This window comes from Rhamphochromis sp. 'chilingali', assembly GCF_963969265.1.
Source record: "Rhamphochromis sp. 'chilingali' genome assembly, chromosome: 8".
NCBI classification, from domain to species: Eukaryota; Metazoa; Chordata; class Actinopteri; order Cichliformes; family Cichlidae; genus Rhamphochromis; species Rhamphochromis sp. 'chilingali'.
The window spans coordinates 23,879,084-23,898,491 of NC_137935.1; the positions used below are offsets into that span (position 1 = coordinate 23,879,084).

General features: G+C 41.6%; 1 protein-coding gene across 7 annotated transcripts in view; it reads right to left on the reverse strand.

The window, feature by feature from the left end:
* Positions 1–10,842, reverse strand: part of fli1 (Fli-1 proto-oncogene, ETS transcription factor) — a 30,406-nt gene extending 19,564 nt beyond the window's left edge. The window contains exons 1-2 of one of the 7 annotated variants that reach the window (XM_080890057.1): positions 10,612–10,842; positions 8,827–8,913 (exon numbers count right to left, since the gene is read on the reverse strand). In XM_080890057.1, the coding sequence (XP_080746183.1) occupies positions 8,827–8,865 (39 nt within the window). In that variant the 5' untranslated portion in view covers positions 8,866–8,913; positions 10,612–10,842. Of the gene's footprint in view, positions 1–4,287; positions 4,402–4,456; positions 4,640–8,826; positions 8,914–10,261; positions 10,418–10,611 lie in introns of those variants that run through there. The other 6 variants (XM_080890054.1, XM_080890052.1, XM_080890053.1 and 3 more) reach the window with 6 other exon arrangements.
* Positions 10,843–19,408: the final 8,566 nt, after the last annotated feature.

Genomic DNA, 19,408 nt, shown 5'->3' on the forward strand with positions numbered 1-19,408 from the left:
AATTTCGAATCTCTAGTGTATTTTTTGTTTACAGTAATTATGTGCAGTTATGGGTCATATCGCTGTCTGGCATCCTCGGCGGTTTGTGTTTACAGGAGTAGTGGCTGTAGCTTCCTGTTGATGTTACGAGGACTTCAATCATGCCCACAGTGGAGTAGGGGAGATGCAGATAGGATGCCACAGGGCCTTCTGGTGTAGTAACATCAATAATGACAATAATATTAATCAAAACACACGGCCAGCAGCGGTCACCTAGTGGCTCCCATATAAAACGACAAAAATAAAAAATAAAAAGGTCTTCTAACTAACAGTTAACAGCATCCTAATCTAATAATCCTTATTCCTGGGCTGTAATTATTTTTTTCTTATCGCCATCTTTGTAATTTCACTGCACCCTGAAATTCCCCCTGTCAGGCCCTGGTGTGGCTACCCTGTCTGGTGCTGGGCTTCTCCCCACAGCAGAAGACTCAACAGAAGCATTTGGGTCACGGCTCCAGTGACCCCCCCTCTACTTTGACTCAGCTGGAGCAATGTAAGTTTATTAAAGAAAACAAACTCTGAAACGCTATGCGGCTTCAACATGCTCCTCATGTAATGTCTTGGAAGTAAAGACTGGATTATGGAGTTTGCTGGTCACATTTTAACATGAAGATGTCACCGGTTTGTGTCTGACAGGGAGCAGAGAAAGACAACGTCACCAAGTCAGATCTGTGCTCAGAATGTGTATACATGTTAACAGGAATGGAATGAGTTTTATATTAGTTTTTCCATTTATCTTTGTGGACAAGAATAAAACAAACAAATACAATGAAAGAAAAACAAAACAATAAAACTAAAGTTTAAAGTGAAATCATTACAGCCATATGCCTCTGAGGATCGGGCCTAGATCTGATGCGCATCTGGATCTGATAGGATGTGATGGCACAGCTTAGACTGAGACGTGTCTAATCCCCAAGGACTGAATTATTTCATTCCAACATGCCAGATATCTGCCTCGGGGGGAAAAAATGCTACTTGATATTCATTGATCAATATTTCCAACATGCAGCCGTTGCATTCTCAAAAATGTTGCTTTTATGAAAGTGAAATCCTCAAGATCTCACATAACTTCACTTCTATTCACTTCTAAGGCATTTCATGTGAGTGGAAAGTTTTCACTTGCCCTCATTTCAGTGCACTTTCTTTTTGTAGGACACATTTCTCTTGGTGCAATGGCATAACTAACTAATATATAAAATGCATGTATGCACATGCATTAACCTCCTAAGACCCGAACTCTTTCATGGCATGCATTTTTAATTTCTCTTTGCTATTTGGACGATTGGGACCTGATAAAGAATCCCCAGATTTTTTTTGTATACCTGATTTTTGTTTCTAAGAAAATTGAGAGCCACATATGAAGACATTCGTTTTGAATTTTGATAAAACAGAGGCAGTAAAATGTCCTCTTGAGTGGATATCAGAATGTAGGATTTTGGTCTAGACAACCCAAAATGTGATGTCCACATATGTGGACGCCAGGTTCTAGGAGGTTAAATACAACAATGAAAAAAAGAGAAAAAAGGTGAGAAGACTCTCTCATCAGCTACAGTTTGAGAGCTTAATAAGGGACCTAATGTCCCAACCTTCTGTAGAACTTCAGTAATAACAATCGGGGTGTCTGTTGTATTGGTGCTTTTCTTATTACTGCAGTGAAAAATGATATGTTACATAAAACTTATCCAATGATCAGAAGAGATGTTTGATAGTGTCTGATACTCACTGCAGTGGAAAAAAATGTTAACATTTGTATGTGCCATTTAGCACCATCTGTTGCCTCTGTGTTGGTTGTGTTTACAGAACTGGATGCAAAACATAGATAAAAAACGATTTACGGTGCATGGTTGTGGCAAATAAACCGGAGCTTTACGGGCTTTTCGCAAACTGGAATATATAGTTTTGTGTTTAACGCTGTGATGATTTGGATTAGCAAGCCTCAATGATGGTGTTCCTTTAAACGTTGAGGAAACGTCAGGTCTACGGGCTATGGCAACTGTAGACCAAACTAGGGATTTTGTAATATACGACTCTTCAGGTTAATGGGTGGATTAAAAAAAAAAAGAAGAAGAAGAAGAAGAAAAAAAAAGGAAAAGCTGACCCTCTTAACCGTCTGCCAGAATTAGACTTTCCAGCGATTTTCATCAGTGGATCTGTCATAGTCTGAACACTGGCAGCAAGACACATTATCTGAGCAGAGCACAGCAGCTAGTTTGTGGATGATAAAGTGTAAGAGAGTGAGGGAATGTCTCATTGCAGCCTGATAAAGGGTTTGTTAACTACTATGACTGTTGCACGTTATATTTACAATGACATATCAGGCTGCACAATTGGAGCAATGATTGGCAAGTGGTGTGTGCCCATCAGGATTGGAGTACTCTTTATTTTTATTCGTTTTGTTTTGTTTTAGATAGGGGTACAGCACTCTCGCAGAAGAAGCTGAAAGGATAAGAGAACAGAGCCAATTAGGAACACACACATACTACCAGTGAGAGCTACAGGCAGCCGATTACACACTCGTTGTCTGCCTAAAATCGTCCTAAGATAAGTTGAAAATGTGTTAAGCACCAAAGAGGAACTTCTCCTGAAAAATTATAATCACACACACACAAATCTCCAGAAACTTCCTGAAATTTAAAGATTTTTTTTAAATTAATCCTTTAAAGTCAATTCCCCAAAGCATGCTTTCTGCTTTTTTTCACTATAGCTCTCCGCAGTAACCAGACAAAGGGGAAAAACATCAAATAAATCATAGCTCAGTTGTGGATCAGCCCGCACCATTATGACCATTGTGTGAGTGTGACACCTGCTGGGAGCAACCTCTGTTCTGTTTACATCAGCCAAGTCTATCTCCGCAAATGCGTCACTACGTGTCTGGGAGCTGGCTGGATACTGCGTGGAATAACTCCACATCCAGACTACACGTGTATCTGTTTGGCGTTCACACACAGCCATCTACCAGGAGCCACCCACGGAGAGGGAGGGGGGGCATTCCTGTCTTTTGTTTAAGGAGGAAGAGGAAACCTGTCAGGAAAAGATTGTGTAGAACAGGAAGCTCTCATGGCTAGAGAGTCCTTCCTTTCTTTAGCGAGCATGAATGCAAGTAGCAGCCAGTCGTTTACACCAAAAGGATTCAATTATGATTGCATTAATTGTAATGCAGCTTCTTACTTTGTTAGACAACCCAGGCTGATATAGTCATGTCCTCTTGCAGCCGTGGGGGGTAATTTACTTCAAGTGCGCTACAAAACAATCACAGCGCTGTGGGCGATGAGCGATTTAAGGCTATATGTAGACTGACATTTTTTTTGTCTGGCCAACGTTTACACTCTTCCAAAACTCACACCACACCCAGCCGCCACAAACTAGCTACTTTAAATTTCCGAAAGAAAAATAAATCGCATTAGGTTTTCTTGCAACAATAAGAGTGAATACAGATGCTTCATTCTTCCCAGCTCACACTTGTTAACTAAACGCGTTGCAGGGTGAACTTAATAGGGACTTTGCCATTCAACATCTGGTGGCTTCAGCCATAATGCATCTGGAATTTGACTGATGGGGGGGCCGGTAGCCAGTGTTAATGTAGACCAGCGCTCAACCAGCAGCAGCACCATTTCAAAATAGTTGTGTAACTGCACGAGGAGCAAGCTAAGGTATCGTTGTGAAGGTTTGCGGTTTAAAGTGTCGCAAACCGTGCAGTTACTGTGTGAAGTAACCGTATGACAGGCTTCCTTACACTTTCACAAATCTCCCTGTCCGGCAGCGGAGGGGATAACAGAAACAACAACCAACAGAAATACAGGGAGGAATGTGATTCTTCTTCTTTTGTGGTAAATTCTAAGCCGTCAGAGTTTTTAACCTAGACGAGATCTTCGTACCGAGCTGGGCGATGTGCCACACCACTGTTGCGCAGCTCGACACATCTATCCAGCGGTACATCCAGTCATGGCTATTGCTCAGCCCCCGCTGTCCAGACAAAACCAAATCGCTGAACACAAGTATTACTTATGACTACAGGAAAGTACAGTCTACATGGGTTTGTATGAAACAATTCATCGCTCCTTTGTGCCTTTCCAGACGCGCGTAATTATGCGCTCGGTCCCCCAAATCCAAAGGGTGATCTCTGATTTAGCCTCGAATCCACACCACAGCAGTGCCCTCGCAACCAGTCAGATAATATATATTTAAATATATGTATATACAAAAAGCGAGAAGGATACTTTCAAAGAAAGAAGAAGGAAATCGGGTTACCCGCTTTCAGACCGACAGAAAAAAGCCGCTCATCTTTGCCTGACTGGAGATCCCAGCTCACAGACGACACAGAGGAGTATTTCAAACCATTGCTTAAAAAAAAAAGGAGGCGCAACTTCGAAAAAAAGCAGTCTCCCACAAACTCATACACCCCGTTCTCCACCCTTACCTTAATAGTTCCGTCCATTTTGCGCAATTTTCAGCGGACCCGGACGATACCCCAAACATGACACGCTCCTGAATTAATTCCAGTCCCCGGTATGTGGCGGAGAGAAAGAGACACTTTTACCGGATTGCGTTTTTTCTTTCCTCTAAATTTGGGAAGTGAAGTCACCACTGTTGAGAAGGTTGAGAAGGAAGCTGTGTGTCACCAAAAGCCCTGCCTTCAAAAAAGCAGGATACTGTCCCAGAGAGATAAGCAGGGAAAACAATTGAGTGTTCGCTCCGCTGTTATGTTTTTCTGGTCGGAAATATTTACAGGATGGCTGCCTGCGTTGTGCACAGCCATTGCTGTGTAGCCTGCAGTAAAATTGTGTTGTGTGTTTTGCTTTCCCAGTAATGCCACAGATGGTGTGGAATGGTTTACTATTTCTCCGGCTTATGAATTATTCCTGCTCATATTTGACTGAGATTTTGTGGAAAGAGGTTTTACTGTCGCCGGACAATCTAAGTTATGCGATTGCATGTTTTAGAGCGCTTTTGGTTAACGCCTACACTTCAGACTTACATCTGGCCACTACCTCCGATTCTCTATAAATCAGCCTATTCTCTCTTTAAAAAAAATAAAAAATAAAATAATGTTTATTATATACATAGTTAAAGTGATACATTAAATAAACATTGTCTTTGAACCTAGACAGATGTTGGACACATCTGACTAGGTTCGATGTAGCTCTAAATCAAATAAGGAGAGCAACCTGAACACCTCTGAGAGGAATTGTTGTAAACTCTTTTTTTTTTCTATGAAGCCTTTTGTGGATTTCTTTTTTCCCTGAGACACCATTAATAAAATCCAAGCATTTAGCTCCAACCGCACTATAATCTAAGGGTCTGGGCTACACGTGTGCGTCTGCTGTTCAGCACAGGGCTAAAAGGATGAAGCTCAGAATGCATCAACATAAGCCCACTAAAAAGGATTATTATTATTATTCGATATATTTACGTTTTTGTCAATTTAATCATAGCTTTTTAAACTTCAAACTTTCTGTTTTACTCCATGTTTGCTTAAGTCTAAAAAAGAAACCCCAGATCCCCACCCCCACATATATTTCCTCTTCTTTTACCCCACGAAATTCCTCCTCATCAATTTAGACCCAATTTCAGGCACATGCTAGACGAGTAACCAGGTCTGAATATGACCAGACTAATAACACTACATTTGGTAATTCTGAAAGACGGGACACATTTACATCCAACAAAACGGGTAACTAACTTTAGAAGCCTTTAAAATGTTCACCTTAACCAAGGTTCCGCAATTGCAGGAGTCTGAGTACAAAATAAAATAAAATGAGAGACTTTCTTTGCTAAACTGAATGGACCTGGTTACAGTGTAATTAAGATAATAATGATTATGAATATTCTTGTGATTTTGAGGGGTGGTTTCGCTTTGAGGATCGGCCTCAGTGTGCACAAAAAAGAAGCTGGGAGCTGCTGCCAGCGAAGACTGGCAGCAGGGCCGGCCTGTCTGCTCTCGGCTTGGGGGTCTGGTGAAGCTGTGGGCCCCCACCCTTGGGACCACCACATCTGGATCCTGCTAAGGGTCAAGGCTTCTCCTGCCTGAGGCCAGTTCAGACTCGTGTAATTAAGGGAGACACCTTGTTTAACTCTTCAGTGACTGGCTTGGGTTGTTTTTTGTTATTCTTATACATTCCAAAGTCTAAGGTTTTCAATTTTTTGTTGTTGGGAGACTGGTGATAAAGGGGGGAAATTAAAGAAGTACTTAAGCTGGGACCTTGAGCAAGTGACTTACTATAAGGTTTTATGATCAGCAATAAAGAAACAGATCTCTTCAAACACTCCATCCCACCAGTGTGTGATGTGCATCTTTGGATTTATGTCACTTTCCATTAATAAAAATACACTCATCCCGCTGTGGTGCCAAAATCAGTTTAGGTAACATAAATAAACGAAATATCTTTGGAAACAGAGCTGAAAATATGTGATTTTGGAAGTTAACATGTCCTTCTGATTCAAGGCCATAACCTACCTGCCACTCTGATTTATCAAGAAGACTGGGGGGTTGGTGGTGGCAGAATCTACATAGATCATAATGAATACTGTGGTAACAAACATTTTGGAAGGCCAATAAACAAATGCAAGTTGGTTTACACAGCGAACCACAGAACATCTGGCTTGACGCTGGAACTAGACAGCCAGACATTTCTTCTTACACCACGAGCCAGTAGCTCCTCTGTCTCTCCGCTGGGGCAACGAGCCAGAGGTGGGCGGACACTATGGTGAGTTTATGTTCTGCAGCTTTTCAATTGTTAGGCCCATCCTTTTTCTTTAGCTTATAGAAGGATCTGCTGAGATTTGTCTTATGTAAATCTGATTTACAGTTAGTTAATGAGTTCAATTGAGTAATATGGTTATGGGGCGAAGACAAACAGTCTGTGAAAGGAGTGATAAATATATATCACTCCATTATATATATATATATATATATATATATATATATATATATATATATATATATATATATATATATATATATATATATATATATATATATATATTGCACCTTTGGCTATTCTTGAAGTGGGAAATACGTAAAGCGGGCCACTGAGTGTTGTGAGAAACACAACTGTTCTCAGAGTGTTATTTCAGCGAAGAAATAGTCCCGGTCCATGCGAGTCTGTTGGGGTTGCTGCTTATTAGAATGCAGACTTGTATTCAGATCATTCCTTCTCTGGGGCTAAAAGACAGCTCGAGTCAAAATACTGAGGGCAAAAAGTGGAGTCTGCAGCACATATAAGCACGAACTGTCTGGCCCCTCGCTCTAGGCCATAATTAATTTGAGATTTATTTTTATTGGAGAGTTCCAGTCTCGCCTGGCCTTAACCAAACAAAACCAAATGCTTGGCCGTGGATCCGCTTGAATGGGGAATATTTCTTTTTAAATTTTCTATTGAGGCGTGCCACATTCAGACCAACATCTCTTTGAGTGCGAGTGAGCCAGTGAGTGCTGGACTTGCACGCAAAAAAAAGAAAAAAAGAAAAAAAAGGCACAGGCTAACCCTCAACCCAAACAGGAGAATAGTAACTGTCATTCAACAAAGACTGGGATTAAAGCAAACGTAAGCAACCCGGGCTGCAAACTATAAGAGGCGAGCAAAATTGAAAGTTAACTCCCGATATCAACTTTTCTCCCTCACTGATCTCCTCTGTCTCACTCCCTCTTCTATATATATATATATATATATAAATTTAATTTTAATTTTTTTTCTGAGGGAGCAGAAAGACTCTTTTAAATGCGTATTTTCTCCTTAAACATTCCCTGCTATTTAACTCTTTCACAACAAATCCGGAATTGTTCTGAGCCCCGAAACGCAGGATCTCTCAGCAGAGGCACAAACGCCGTGCCTGGATGAAAGGAGCCCTTATTCAAAAGGGAACGGGTCTTCAAAACATTAACAAGAAGCCCGTGGGAAAAAAATACCTTGATTATGAAGATATTACAGCAATTTTGCTCCTGCACAATGACTTATTTTAATGAGGCGCAATCCAGGCAATCAGACCCGTGCAGATTATTTTGATGGATTTGGGAGTGAACGTCACGCAGCCACCCAAGTTTACTTACACTTGTTGACATCTTCTAGTCTTACACACACACACACACACACACACACACACACACACACACACACACACACACACACACACACACACACACACACACACACACACGTTGCAATAAAGAGAAACACTTAATGGTTTCAGCCACAGACATGCGGCTGTAGCAGTTGCAGGTAGTCACGCCGAGCCATGTGTGACGTGATGCAGGTTTATGTGAAAACCAGATGTGCGCTGTTTGCTTTATTTACATTTTTAGGACCAAGAGAAAGAGAGACTCAGAGAGAGAGGGAGAGAGAAGTTCGTGACGTCAGACATGTTTATGACCCGTAATAGCAGCATTTTTGGAGTAAAGAGGGAAAAAAAGTTGAGTCGAGTTTGGTAAATCACACAGACCACAGATCCACACTTCAGCACTGACTTGACAGTGTAAACATGTAGGCTTTTTCCACGCGAAGAAAAATAAAATGCCCCCCGGTAGGTACTCAGGCTACAGGTGTCAGACTTAGAAAATAATACAAAAAATAAGTAGCATTTAAAAATTTCAACAGGCGCATAAAATCAGCATAAAAAAAGCCCATTTTGGCAACAGGCGGGGGTAGAAACACTGGTTTTAAATACAAATAAAGACAGTGGTTTGCTAAAGGTTTTAACATTCAGTATCATTTCACTGTGCGCAGTCTTCAATGAAAGGACCCCAAATTGTCCCTCAAACATTACCTGATCCAAGAGACGGTGGTGTCTTACCTTGACGTAAGACGACGTGTCAGGGACAGTTTGAAACATGTCTACTTGACAGAGACAGGCCCAAGGGTGCTCAGTGTCCAATGGGCCCTGAGAAAAAGGAAAAGAAGACAAACAATTATCGAGATTTCTTTCACCATTATTTATTGATTTTATTATTTCATTTAAACGTTATTTACACTTGCTGAACTGCAAACATCCACAGAGTACCGCGTGTTTTCACGTGTTTTGAGAAGTCCGGCGTAGTGCACACATGGGTTACCACTTCCACCAAAATAAAGAGAAAGTCAAATTTGCTTAATGGCCCCCGTGCACGTCAGACTCCACGCATAATGGCTGGATTCATTCATAAAGCTCTCATTTTTTTTTCACCAGTGGTCAGCGGTATTAGATACGGGTACCTTTTAATTACCGCTGTCCATAGCTGACATTCAGAAACACCATTAGACGGAAATTACACCACTGACCTACTGCTAACATGGATGAATTACTTCATGTCGCCCAATAGGAGTTGGGCAGAAAAAAAAAAAAGAAAAAGGAGGGCCCCATCCCAACCCCCATCACGTTTTCCCCCTAAAGCTTACCACATATTGAAACACTTTTCGCTTTAATAAGTGCAGCTTACAAAGTCTAGGGTGAAAGGGCACTTAGAGGACGGTGTTTTTTAGTCCATTCCCTCCCTCTGCAATTATTAGGAAGGCAACGGCACACGACACCAGAAATGGCTCTTGTGCTACGTGATAAAGCAAATAAATGTATATGGACTTGCAGGACGCACCATTAAAGCTTAACATATTTTAACAAGGCGTACGGGACATCGTCGTCCTGTTCAGCAGCTATGCTGCGATGTGTCATGATTAGAAGCATGCAGTCGTGGCCATATTTTGATAATCGATTTTTTTCCCCCTGCTGTACACATTTTTATTTTTGATGCTGACTCCAGACCACGAGCCTTTGGCATCTTGTAGAAAACACCTGTCAAAAAATCCAAGAAAAAAAAAAACATGTTTATACCAGAGAGTCACAGCAACACAAGCTCTCTCTATGTGCAGCGCAATTTCGAGTCTCTTTTTCGTGCCTCGTGATAAATTGACCAAGGAAGAGTGCATTATACATGAACGTGGCACGGTTTTAAATCCCTTTATTTTGAAGTTTGTTTTTTTTCTTTCGATTCCTTCGGGCAAAAGCAGAGCTCGCCTCATAAAGTTCCCCAAATGCATCCAATTTCTACGCGGTAAAAAGACCATAGGATACCGCATCTGCAGCCAATTAGGCAGAGGAGGACTGGTGAATAACGGCGTGAACCTTCCTCCGAGACAGCCCCGTGGGCCGGGACCCCTCTAGTGTTACATTTTAAGCATCTTACCTTGCTGTTATCCATCACAAACGAGAGCCAACTGATTTTCGGCTAATACGCATTCCATTTTGTTTGTCTTACCTTCCCCAAAGTTAGACTGTGAAGAAGTGGCTTGACAAAAGATTATCAGGTTATTGCTTTTCGATATAATTCGACCCTTAAGTGGGAAAAATAAAAGTCTGATGCAACGATACACGAAGATTAGCGCAACTATTAAGATGTAGCTGCTGCAGTTTCATTTCACTTTCGGAGTCATTCCGAAACGTCCACTCTCGCTCGAGGTGCAAACTCTACATCCGTTTACGACGTGACTGGGCATCAATAAAAGCAATAAAACAAGCAGAAGTGATTTATTATCCTCCCGCATTCTCACCCACGCTGTGCACAGTTTACACGACTCCGTATTTTGAGGATTATTTTTCCTCACTCACCTGTCGTTGTTGTGCCAGACGCTTGATCTCTCTTTCTTGCTTTCCTTTTTCCGATTGCAGCTAATCACTCCCCCAATTTTAAATAATTAGTCCCGTCCAGGCAAAACCGTTTTCCGAATGATGATGACAGTGAGTTATTTTGAAAGGGGCAAAAAGGAGCGCCGGCTGTATGAATGGAAATGTTAGAGAGATTGAAAAGCCGCGACCAATGAGCAGAGAGAGAAAAACCTCCCCTCGCCCGGCGGTGTGAGGCCACTGAACCATGAAATAAGGGAGAAGCAGAGAGAGGGAAAGAGCGTCATAAAGGTGATTTATAAAGCCTGTTGTTGAAAGAAAGTGTCGATATATTTTTTAAGTGCAAAAAAAAAAGATATTTTGAGCAGCTTTATTATTTATTACAACGAGCAGGCAAATATCAGACAGATGGCACATTGGGCAAACTTCAAAAAGAAACCAGAGCCACCTTTTGTGTTCAACAAACTTGTTGTTACCTATCCAGAATAAAGTTGTAAACAAAGTTCGTTCGTGGGTGTAATTAAAACATAAAGCAATTTATATGACAGATACTGAGAAAGCCTAAAAGTGTTATCCACAAGAAACTGACTTAGTGAGGAAATCTCCCTCTGCCACGCAAACAAGCACCCCCTCCAGTTATTAATACTGATGCTAATATTAATAATCAATTATCTCTCAGGAGTAGCTTTTCCGTTCATGTTCCTCTCTGTCCTCACGGTGACAGTCCCCGCAGGAATAAAACAGCAAAACGAGTTCCTTTTCCTGCATCTGACCCCACTCGCTTCACTAAATTCATTTCCTTCACGTCTCTGCCCTCATCTTCGACTCGTAGTCCTCCAAAGGGTGTGGGGGCAATTCACGGTGAGGAAAGTCGCCCAACCATAGCATTTTATAGCCTCATCAAGGTTGCTATTTCACGCAGGGCAACCAAAGTGAAACAGAGAAGTTGGTTGTAACTTGTTGCGTGCGAGAGCCTATAAGATATGCTTAAAATGAGTGTGAAATGTTGGATCTGATGCGGCTTTTTTAAGACCTCTCATACTTTGTAACATACTTACATACTTGTCAGAGCAGAGCTGTAATGTCCGCCTCCATAGCCTACTTTTGTGATGGGATTGCTTCAGGCTATAAAACGAGGTCAAGAAAATAAATACATTTATGTTTTTTTCTGACACATGTCTTTAATGACAGGCGTCCGAAAACAGTCTTAAAACGCTAAGATATGGCCTACCGAGCGCCTTCACTCATTCTTTTACAGTGATGGGGTCATCTGGTAAAAAGGTCGTCTTTCATCACCGGCTAGACCTTCTGTTTGTTGCACCGTTTCCTAATGCAGTGATTAAGAACAACAACGCTGATAATAGTGTTCCCAGCATGAAACAATTGGCGGAAATCCCAACATCCTTTTTACTGAAAAATGGCATTCATGCGCCTGCTTTGTTGCCTTCCTCAGGGTACAGCAGAAGACTTTTCTAACACATTTGAACAGCAGCTACTACAGTTTTACAAAAGAAATAGACAAAAAACAACAACAACAACAACGAAGACAGAGTATATGTTCATCTATATGCTGCACAGTGCAGGGTTTTATTAACATCCAGCTGTCTCAGTCCAAAGAAAGCCCAGGCTTTTATTTATTTTTGTTCACTCTCAAATCAACACTGAATGCCTCCCATATTTACTGAAATCTAATTTTTGTGAACAACAGGAAACAGAAGTTGTCATATATTAACACTGGGGGACAGTTTTACACCTATAGTGTTGCGCTATCTTGCACTTTTCACTGTTGTTGTTTTTTGGGGGGGGTTTCCCTGAGACTGATAGTAAATGTGTAATGTGGCTCATTATGCCTCCTGCTAATGGTCCAGGCAAACATGCTGGCAGCTTTATGTGTCTTGTTTTAATATTGTTTAGCATCTAAGCCCTAATGTTGCAAACAGAATCTCATTGTGTGCTTAAGCAAGCAGACGTAACCCCTCTCTGCCGCCGGTGCCGAGCAATCTGCCATCAGCAGTTTTGCCACAAGCAGTCGACTGCTAGTCCTCGCTCTGCACTGCTATGTTAACATTTGAGAGCGCCTCTTCTCTTGGGATTCACAACAGAAACACTTTTATTTGAGATGATGCGGGCAAACCTGCAGACATCTGTGATTGCATCGCTCAGAGTAAATGAAGCTCCTCGCTCTGAACTGTAATGAGTTATTTATTTAGCTGAAGAGGCTACTGAGAGATGATCTGAAGATGGAGATTATTGGTCCAATCCAAACCTTTCTTTTGTAGCTCCTGGGGGAGAGAGAAAATGGCAGTGTGGCACCAGGGAAGGCAGGGCAGAACCTCAAATGTTTTCACGCAAGCTCCCAGGCACTTATGATCCAGACGTGGAACGGTGCTTTTGCACTGGGCTCATGTTCAAAAGAGTGAAAGCCACTATATGTATCTTGTGTATGTGTGTGTATGCCTGTGTGTGTGTGAGTACGCTGAACAACAGCAAGGAGATGGCAAAATGTAAAAAGTGACAGATGAGGTTCTTTTGGGAAGACTTCAACCATCTACCCTCTCTGAATTCTCGAATAAAACAAGCTGAAGGAAGGAGAAAGTAAAAGTTTCTTTTCAGCTGCTTGCAAGGGCAAAGACACTAAACCAGCACCAGAGTGTGGAGTGAAAACAACAAAGAAACAATCACAAAGCTGCATTCTGTAGGTCCATAGCAGACAGCAGCCCACTTCTGTGCACGTGTGTGTAGTGATAATTAGAGAGGGGAAGTATTAAATTAAAGCAAAGCAGTCATTTTATGAGCCAAGCATTTATGAAGGTAATAGCGTCCCTATAAATCAACGACCTCCCGATGTCTCTTAATGTGTTTCCCCTTCGTCAGGTCCGGAGAAAAGCACTGATACTTCAACTATTTGACCCCCACCTGTTCAGTCTTGGTATTTTCGCTCCCGGGAATAATGCTGAGACCAGAGCTTGGGAGTGGTGTTGAGACAAAACGCACGCTGCCACTTCACACAGTGTGTTCTGGTATGTCTTTAATCAAAAGAAGAGTGGTCGGTGTCTTTTTGTGAGACACCTTGTCCACATAATTGCTTTCCCCAACACCACAAATTGGTCTGAATTCACAGTTCAGCCGTAAGTGTTGGCACACCCTGCCTCTATAGTCCAGACAGGACATGGGAAACCAAGGTGCTCGCTTTACATTTTAAATCAGTCTCACTTGCCAAGGGGGGAGTCATCCCTACACGAACAACACGAGGCTGAAATAAAGCCCCAGAAAATGACTGCTCCTGTGGAAAAAAAAAACAGTTGGGAGAGTGAGAGCAGGAGGAAAGCAGTGCCATTTAGAAAGCCTAAATCATCCCCTGAACTATAAATCCTGTGACCACTCATCATTCAGCAGCATTTTAAAAACCCCTTAAAGAAAAACACTGAGTGAAATGAATATGCTGTCACCTCTCATTTGGGTCTGGCCCACTAGCTCAATAAGAAAAGTGTTGTTCCCTGGAAGGCTGCTAGTCTGAGCTGAGCTCTCAGGTTTAGGGTTTACCCCTGTCCCTCATTCTCAATGCTTTGAGGCCCAAGTCTCTCTCGTTCCTCCCCCACGTCCCCCCAGACATGTCTGACAGGCTGAACTCGATGTGGGCTGCTCACCAGACTACAAAAATCATTCATCTGTGGCTTCAGACGGTCAAATCTGGATCTAATAAAGGGAGCCTGCCTATTGATCCTATTTACAAGGGACGGCAGTGCAAACTCTTACCACTTGGGGGCTCTGTAGCTCAAGTTTGTGACGGCTTCTTGATCACTCTGGTACAGTTGCTCATCATAGGAGATAGGAAGGGTGAAATCTTCTAAGTAAACTGATGTGATTTGTTATTGAAACAGCATCGATTCCTGTCTTAATAACTTTTTTCACATTGATTTTCTTTTAAATGTCTTTTATCTAAAGGCAGTATTTTATATAAATGTGTTAGCACAGATAAAAAAGAGATATTGACATCTGCAAGATAAGACATTCCTGTTCTGGACTATTTGAAGCTTTAAAAACAGAACTTGTGGGGTTATTGAATCCAAAGATAACAACAGTCTCCTCCTTTTCCAGCCATGACACAAACAACCACGTAGAATCAAAAATAAATAAAATAACCCATGAGTGTATTATGTATCGATAATGTCGTTTCCAGGTCGTTTCATTCTAAATATTAGGAGAGAAGCAGAGTGAAGGCACGGGGAAAATCCTCACACTGACAGAAAAGCCAGAAGAAGCATCTAAGAATGAAATGGGACGCATGGAGAATGAGTCAGAGCTACTTTCAGGGTTGTGTTTACGTGTCGGTGAGGGCACTACCCCAAACGCCTAGGCAAAACCACAGCATTCCATGTAAGTCTTAAAGAGACAGAGCGACGCTGTCATCGTGGGTATCTGGGGCGTAAAGCGTTAACATATGGAGAGGGCTATTTGAGACAGCTGGTGAGAGGCGCAGAATCAGTAGGTGGCTATGCCAGCACTACGATGGCATTCAAGTTGGGTGTCAGGTAATCTCTGAGAAAGTGCAGATTTATGCATTTTTTAAAATTTCACATTAGTTTCACTAAAATTGGACTCTTTTTTTCTTTTTGATTGAAATCCAAACAGACTTGTGGCTTGTGTCTTGCTACAGCTAAAAAAGAAAAAGGGGACAAAAACACAGGTTACTGTGGCTACATTTCGGAGACACTACAGAGGGCAGAGTTGAGCCGTGAAACAAGTGCGAGGAGAGGAGAGCTCCACACACGAGCAGAGGCAGGCTTGTGTTTGAAACTTTTTCTGTATCAATCACAAAGATTTGATTTAAGATTTGCCAAAAATAATAATAAAAAAAATAAAATAAATACCAGAAGGTCAACTACACAACCAGTATTTCTGCCTTGCTAGCACTGCCATGCTAGTCCCTGATGTTACACAGGTTTCCAGAGGTTTCTAGGTAGGTGAACTGAGGTGTATTCTTGTATCTAGTTTGTAGTTTTAGCTAAAATCCTTCACAACGTGGCAAAACTGGCGCATACAAGAAGCTAGTATTAATTCTGAAAGTGTCTTCACTCAACATACAGACAGCAGAGTGGCTTGAGAAGTCTGAAGATGACAGGCCCAGTTTACATGCAGAGGAAAAAAAAAGCTCACTGCTAGGAAGAGCACAAACCAAGACGAGAAAACGAGAGAACGGTGTAGGTGTGAGGAGAGAGGTGAGAGAGGGGTAATGGTGTTAATGTTGACAATCGGTTACAGAGAGGGCGAGAGAAAAAGAAAGTGTGTTGGTTCAAGGGCGTTTTGCAGAGAGGGGTAACTGGGAGGGAACGAGAGGATGCAGAGAAGGAAATGAATGGAAGTGAGGGGGGGCAAAAAGAGAAACAGTCTGTTTCCTCACTTAAAATCCAGGGCACAATATGGAAATCCTTAAACCGTCAACGGTGCTCTAAAAATAGCCCCCTTTTTCTGCACAGTAAGAGTTGGAAGTGGGAGTAGGAGTAGGAATGAGTGAGGTGAGGGTGAGCGGTGGCGTCTGGCAGTTGGAAATGGTAGAAACAAAGAAACACCAACCTGCAAGACAGCTGTGAAAAGCAGTGGGTCAGAGAATAAGAGGCCTCAGATAGAGAGAGAGACTAAGTGTGCAGGACTGAAAGAGTGAAAGTGGATGAGAGATGACCCCGATTGAGATGAAAGACTTCCCTGTAAAACTCTCTTTGGTTCTGGAAATAGTCAAGTGAAATTGGCTGGGATCAAACCATTGCTTACCTGTGGCATACAAGGAACTTGGTGCAATTAGCAAGTTTTGTTTTAACTGAGAGAATTAATGACACCTGTGTTTCTGATTTACATCACACATTCAGGGAAGGACTGAAAACAGCACAGAACCCCTTGAAAACGAGCCACTGAAAAGCAGCTCTTTCTTTGCTCTCATCACCCTGATAACCCCTCCTCTGCAGGTTACTCCACAGCCCATCACTGGCTAAATATATGCTGAACAGAAATGCTACTAGTGGCTGCATTATTATCAGTATTAAGACTCTAATGAGGATTTTGTGGTCAAAAAGTGGCCACAAAATACAAAGGTAGATTTGCAGACTCAGTTACCTAACAGATGGAAGCAGATTAACAAAGTGGTTATCTACAACATGACATTTCCTTTGGTGACTAAGCCCATGCTGTTTTACATGTGCTTAGTCACACACGTAAAATAGCATTTCAGAGACAACATTTCAGAGACACTTTGACAGCCATCATGACCCTTAACATGGCTTCACAGCCTTGCCCATTGTAACGCAGCACTATGATACAGCATAATATGAGGCTTTTAATGTCACAGCTTTCCTCTTAAATCAGATGGAAGCTGGTTAATGGTCCCATATCCCTGATTGGGTTGCTTTGCCTTGATATACACTAATATACAATGCATAGTGTTGCACTCATAAACAGCTCAGGACGAATGTGCAAATCTCAAGTTATCGGATGAAAATCGTGTAATCTCTCTGTGTTTATTTCTGGTAGCACTGAGCACCAAATTCCAACCCACGTTCTCATATTAAGATAATCATTAATAACATTAGTAATAAATATTATCATTAAATTTTTTACAGACAGGCAATTTTCCTGGTTCTTGTAACTGTGATGTGATCATACACTTTGATCCAGTGGTAATTAATAATTACAGATATATTTCTAATCGTTATTTCCTCTGCCAAATTTTAAAAAAAGAAAAAGTTTTTAAAATATAGAAGAAATATTTTTGAACTGACAGTATGTATAAATACCAGTATGGTTTCGTAACAAATCATAGAACTGGAACAGCTCTTACCAAAGTCATCAGTGACCTGAAGAGCAACAGTGATTCACAGAGTTTCATTCTGACTTCTGCTTGATCTCACTGTTGCCTTCGACTCTGCTGATCTTGACATTTTAATTCAAAGGCTTCATGATTCAGTCAGGTTCTCGACCACTTTCATACCTAAAGGGCAGCGGTTTTTATGTTTCAATAAGTAGTTTTAGAACTGCGCAAATAAAACAGGTGTTCCTCAAGGGTCTTCTCTTCGTTCATTGCTCTTTAACTTTTACAAGCTATTGCTTGGTACTGTAATATATAAAAACATCTCCTTTCACTCTTATGCAGATGATATACAGTTGTACCTATTATTTTGCTCTCAAGATCTATAAACTCCGCTGATGACACTAACTGCTGGATGACTAGAAACGTTTTAGACCTTTAGCCAAGACAGAAATATTTTTTCATATATATCACAATTATTTCTAAAACAGTAAGGAAGCATGGGCGGTGATTTTTGTTTTGATGATCATGTTAATAAAGTCACCAGAACAGCTTTTTGTCACTTAGAAAAATATGTGTCAAAAGTTAGAGCATTCTTTTCTCAGCCTGGCTCTTGGTCCATGGATTGCCGGCATATTTAGAATGAAGCAGAGTCAGTCATACATGGAAATTTGAACATATTACCCCAGTACTGAGGACATTTCATTGGCTCCCAGTTCAATAAAGAATTACCTTTAAAATCCTTTGATTAGTTCATAAAGGTCTCAGTGATTTGGCCCTTCAGTACATCTCTGAATGGTTCAGTGTATAAGCCTCTCTGGCCAGGTACATGTACAATTTTGCTTCATACCTGATATGGCTTCAACAAGAATCATAACATTTTATACTTTAGAGACTTTCTCCAGACTTCTGCTAAATTAGGTGCTGGGAAATATACAGCAGTATTCATCTGTTTCTTTTGACTAATAAGTGGGCTGGAGCCTATCTTAGCTATCATAGAGACCGAGGACAGGTCACCAGAGCCAATAGTCATTCAAACATAAGCACAATTACATGTTTTTCAACAGCTATGGTAACTTTCCCTTTACACTTATACTCATTATTCATACTTGACGTATCTGTTTCGTTTTACATCACATTTAAATACGATGACCCTGAGAGAAAACCGAGGAGGGCTTGGCTTAAACGACCTCTAGAAGACTTTTTGAATATTAATGAGAATAGCAGTTGACTGAGGTAAGTCGTTATAATTTAGTCCAGACCCCAGTAATTGTCAGTTGTGTCCCTAGCTGGCACGCGGAAAGTCAGAAACCTTGCCCCTCGACATGTAAGTCACTGTTTTTCTTGCTGCTCTAAGCACGTTATTTCCCCCCCCCCCCTCCCATGTACTCCCTGTCCTTCTGTCCGTCTCTCTCCCCATCTGTCTCCCCGATTGCTCTCCCTCTACGTGCCTCCCAGGCCTGCCTCCCCACCTCTCCTCTCTCGCTCCAGCCTTTTTTTTTCCCGCTTTCCTAATGAGAGCGTGCGTTACGCAGGCATTCAGAAAACCTCTGTTAATTACATGACAAGCATCTCGTTCTGGGACACTAATGAAGAGGGATAGCGAGCTGGAGACGCCACTGGAGTGGTGGTGGTTGTGAGGGTGGTGAGGGTCAGTGCTCACCACTGGGTGGGGTGTTTGAACATGCGTGTGTGAGTATGTGTGTGTTTGAGGGGTGTGGGGATGGGGATTTTGGCGCCAGGCCAGCAGCTTATCAACCAGTGAAAGTTGGACTGTGCATCTAGTCCTCTCCCTACATCTTCAGACTGCTTGCCTTTCATCTTACTCTACTCCCATCTTTTTTTTTTCTTTTAGTGTAGAACATCAGTGTTTTGATTTGTTTTTCCTAAGCACCATTACATTTACACTTATCAAAGAATGCATTAGCTTTGAACAGCTTTGACTATGACACACACAACTGCTTGATATCCTGATATCGCGAGCTG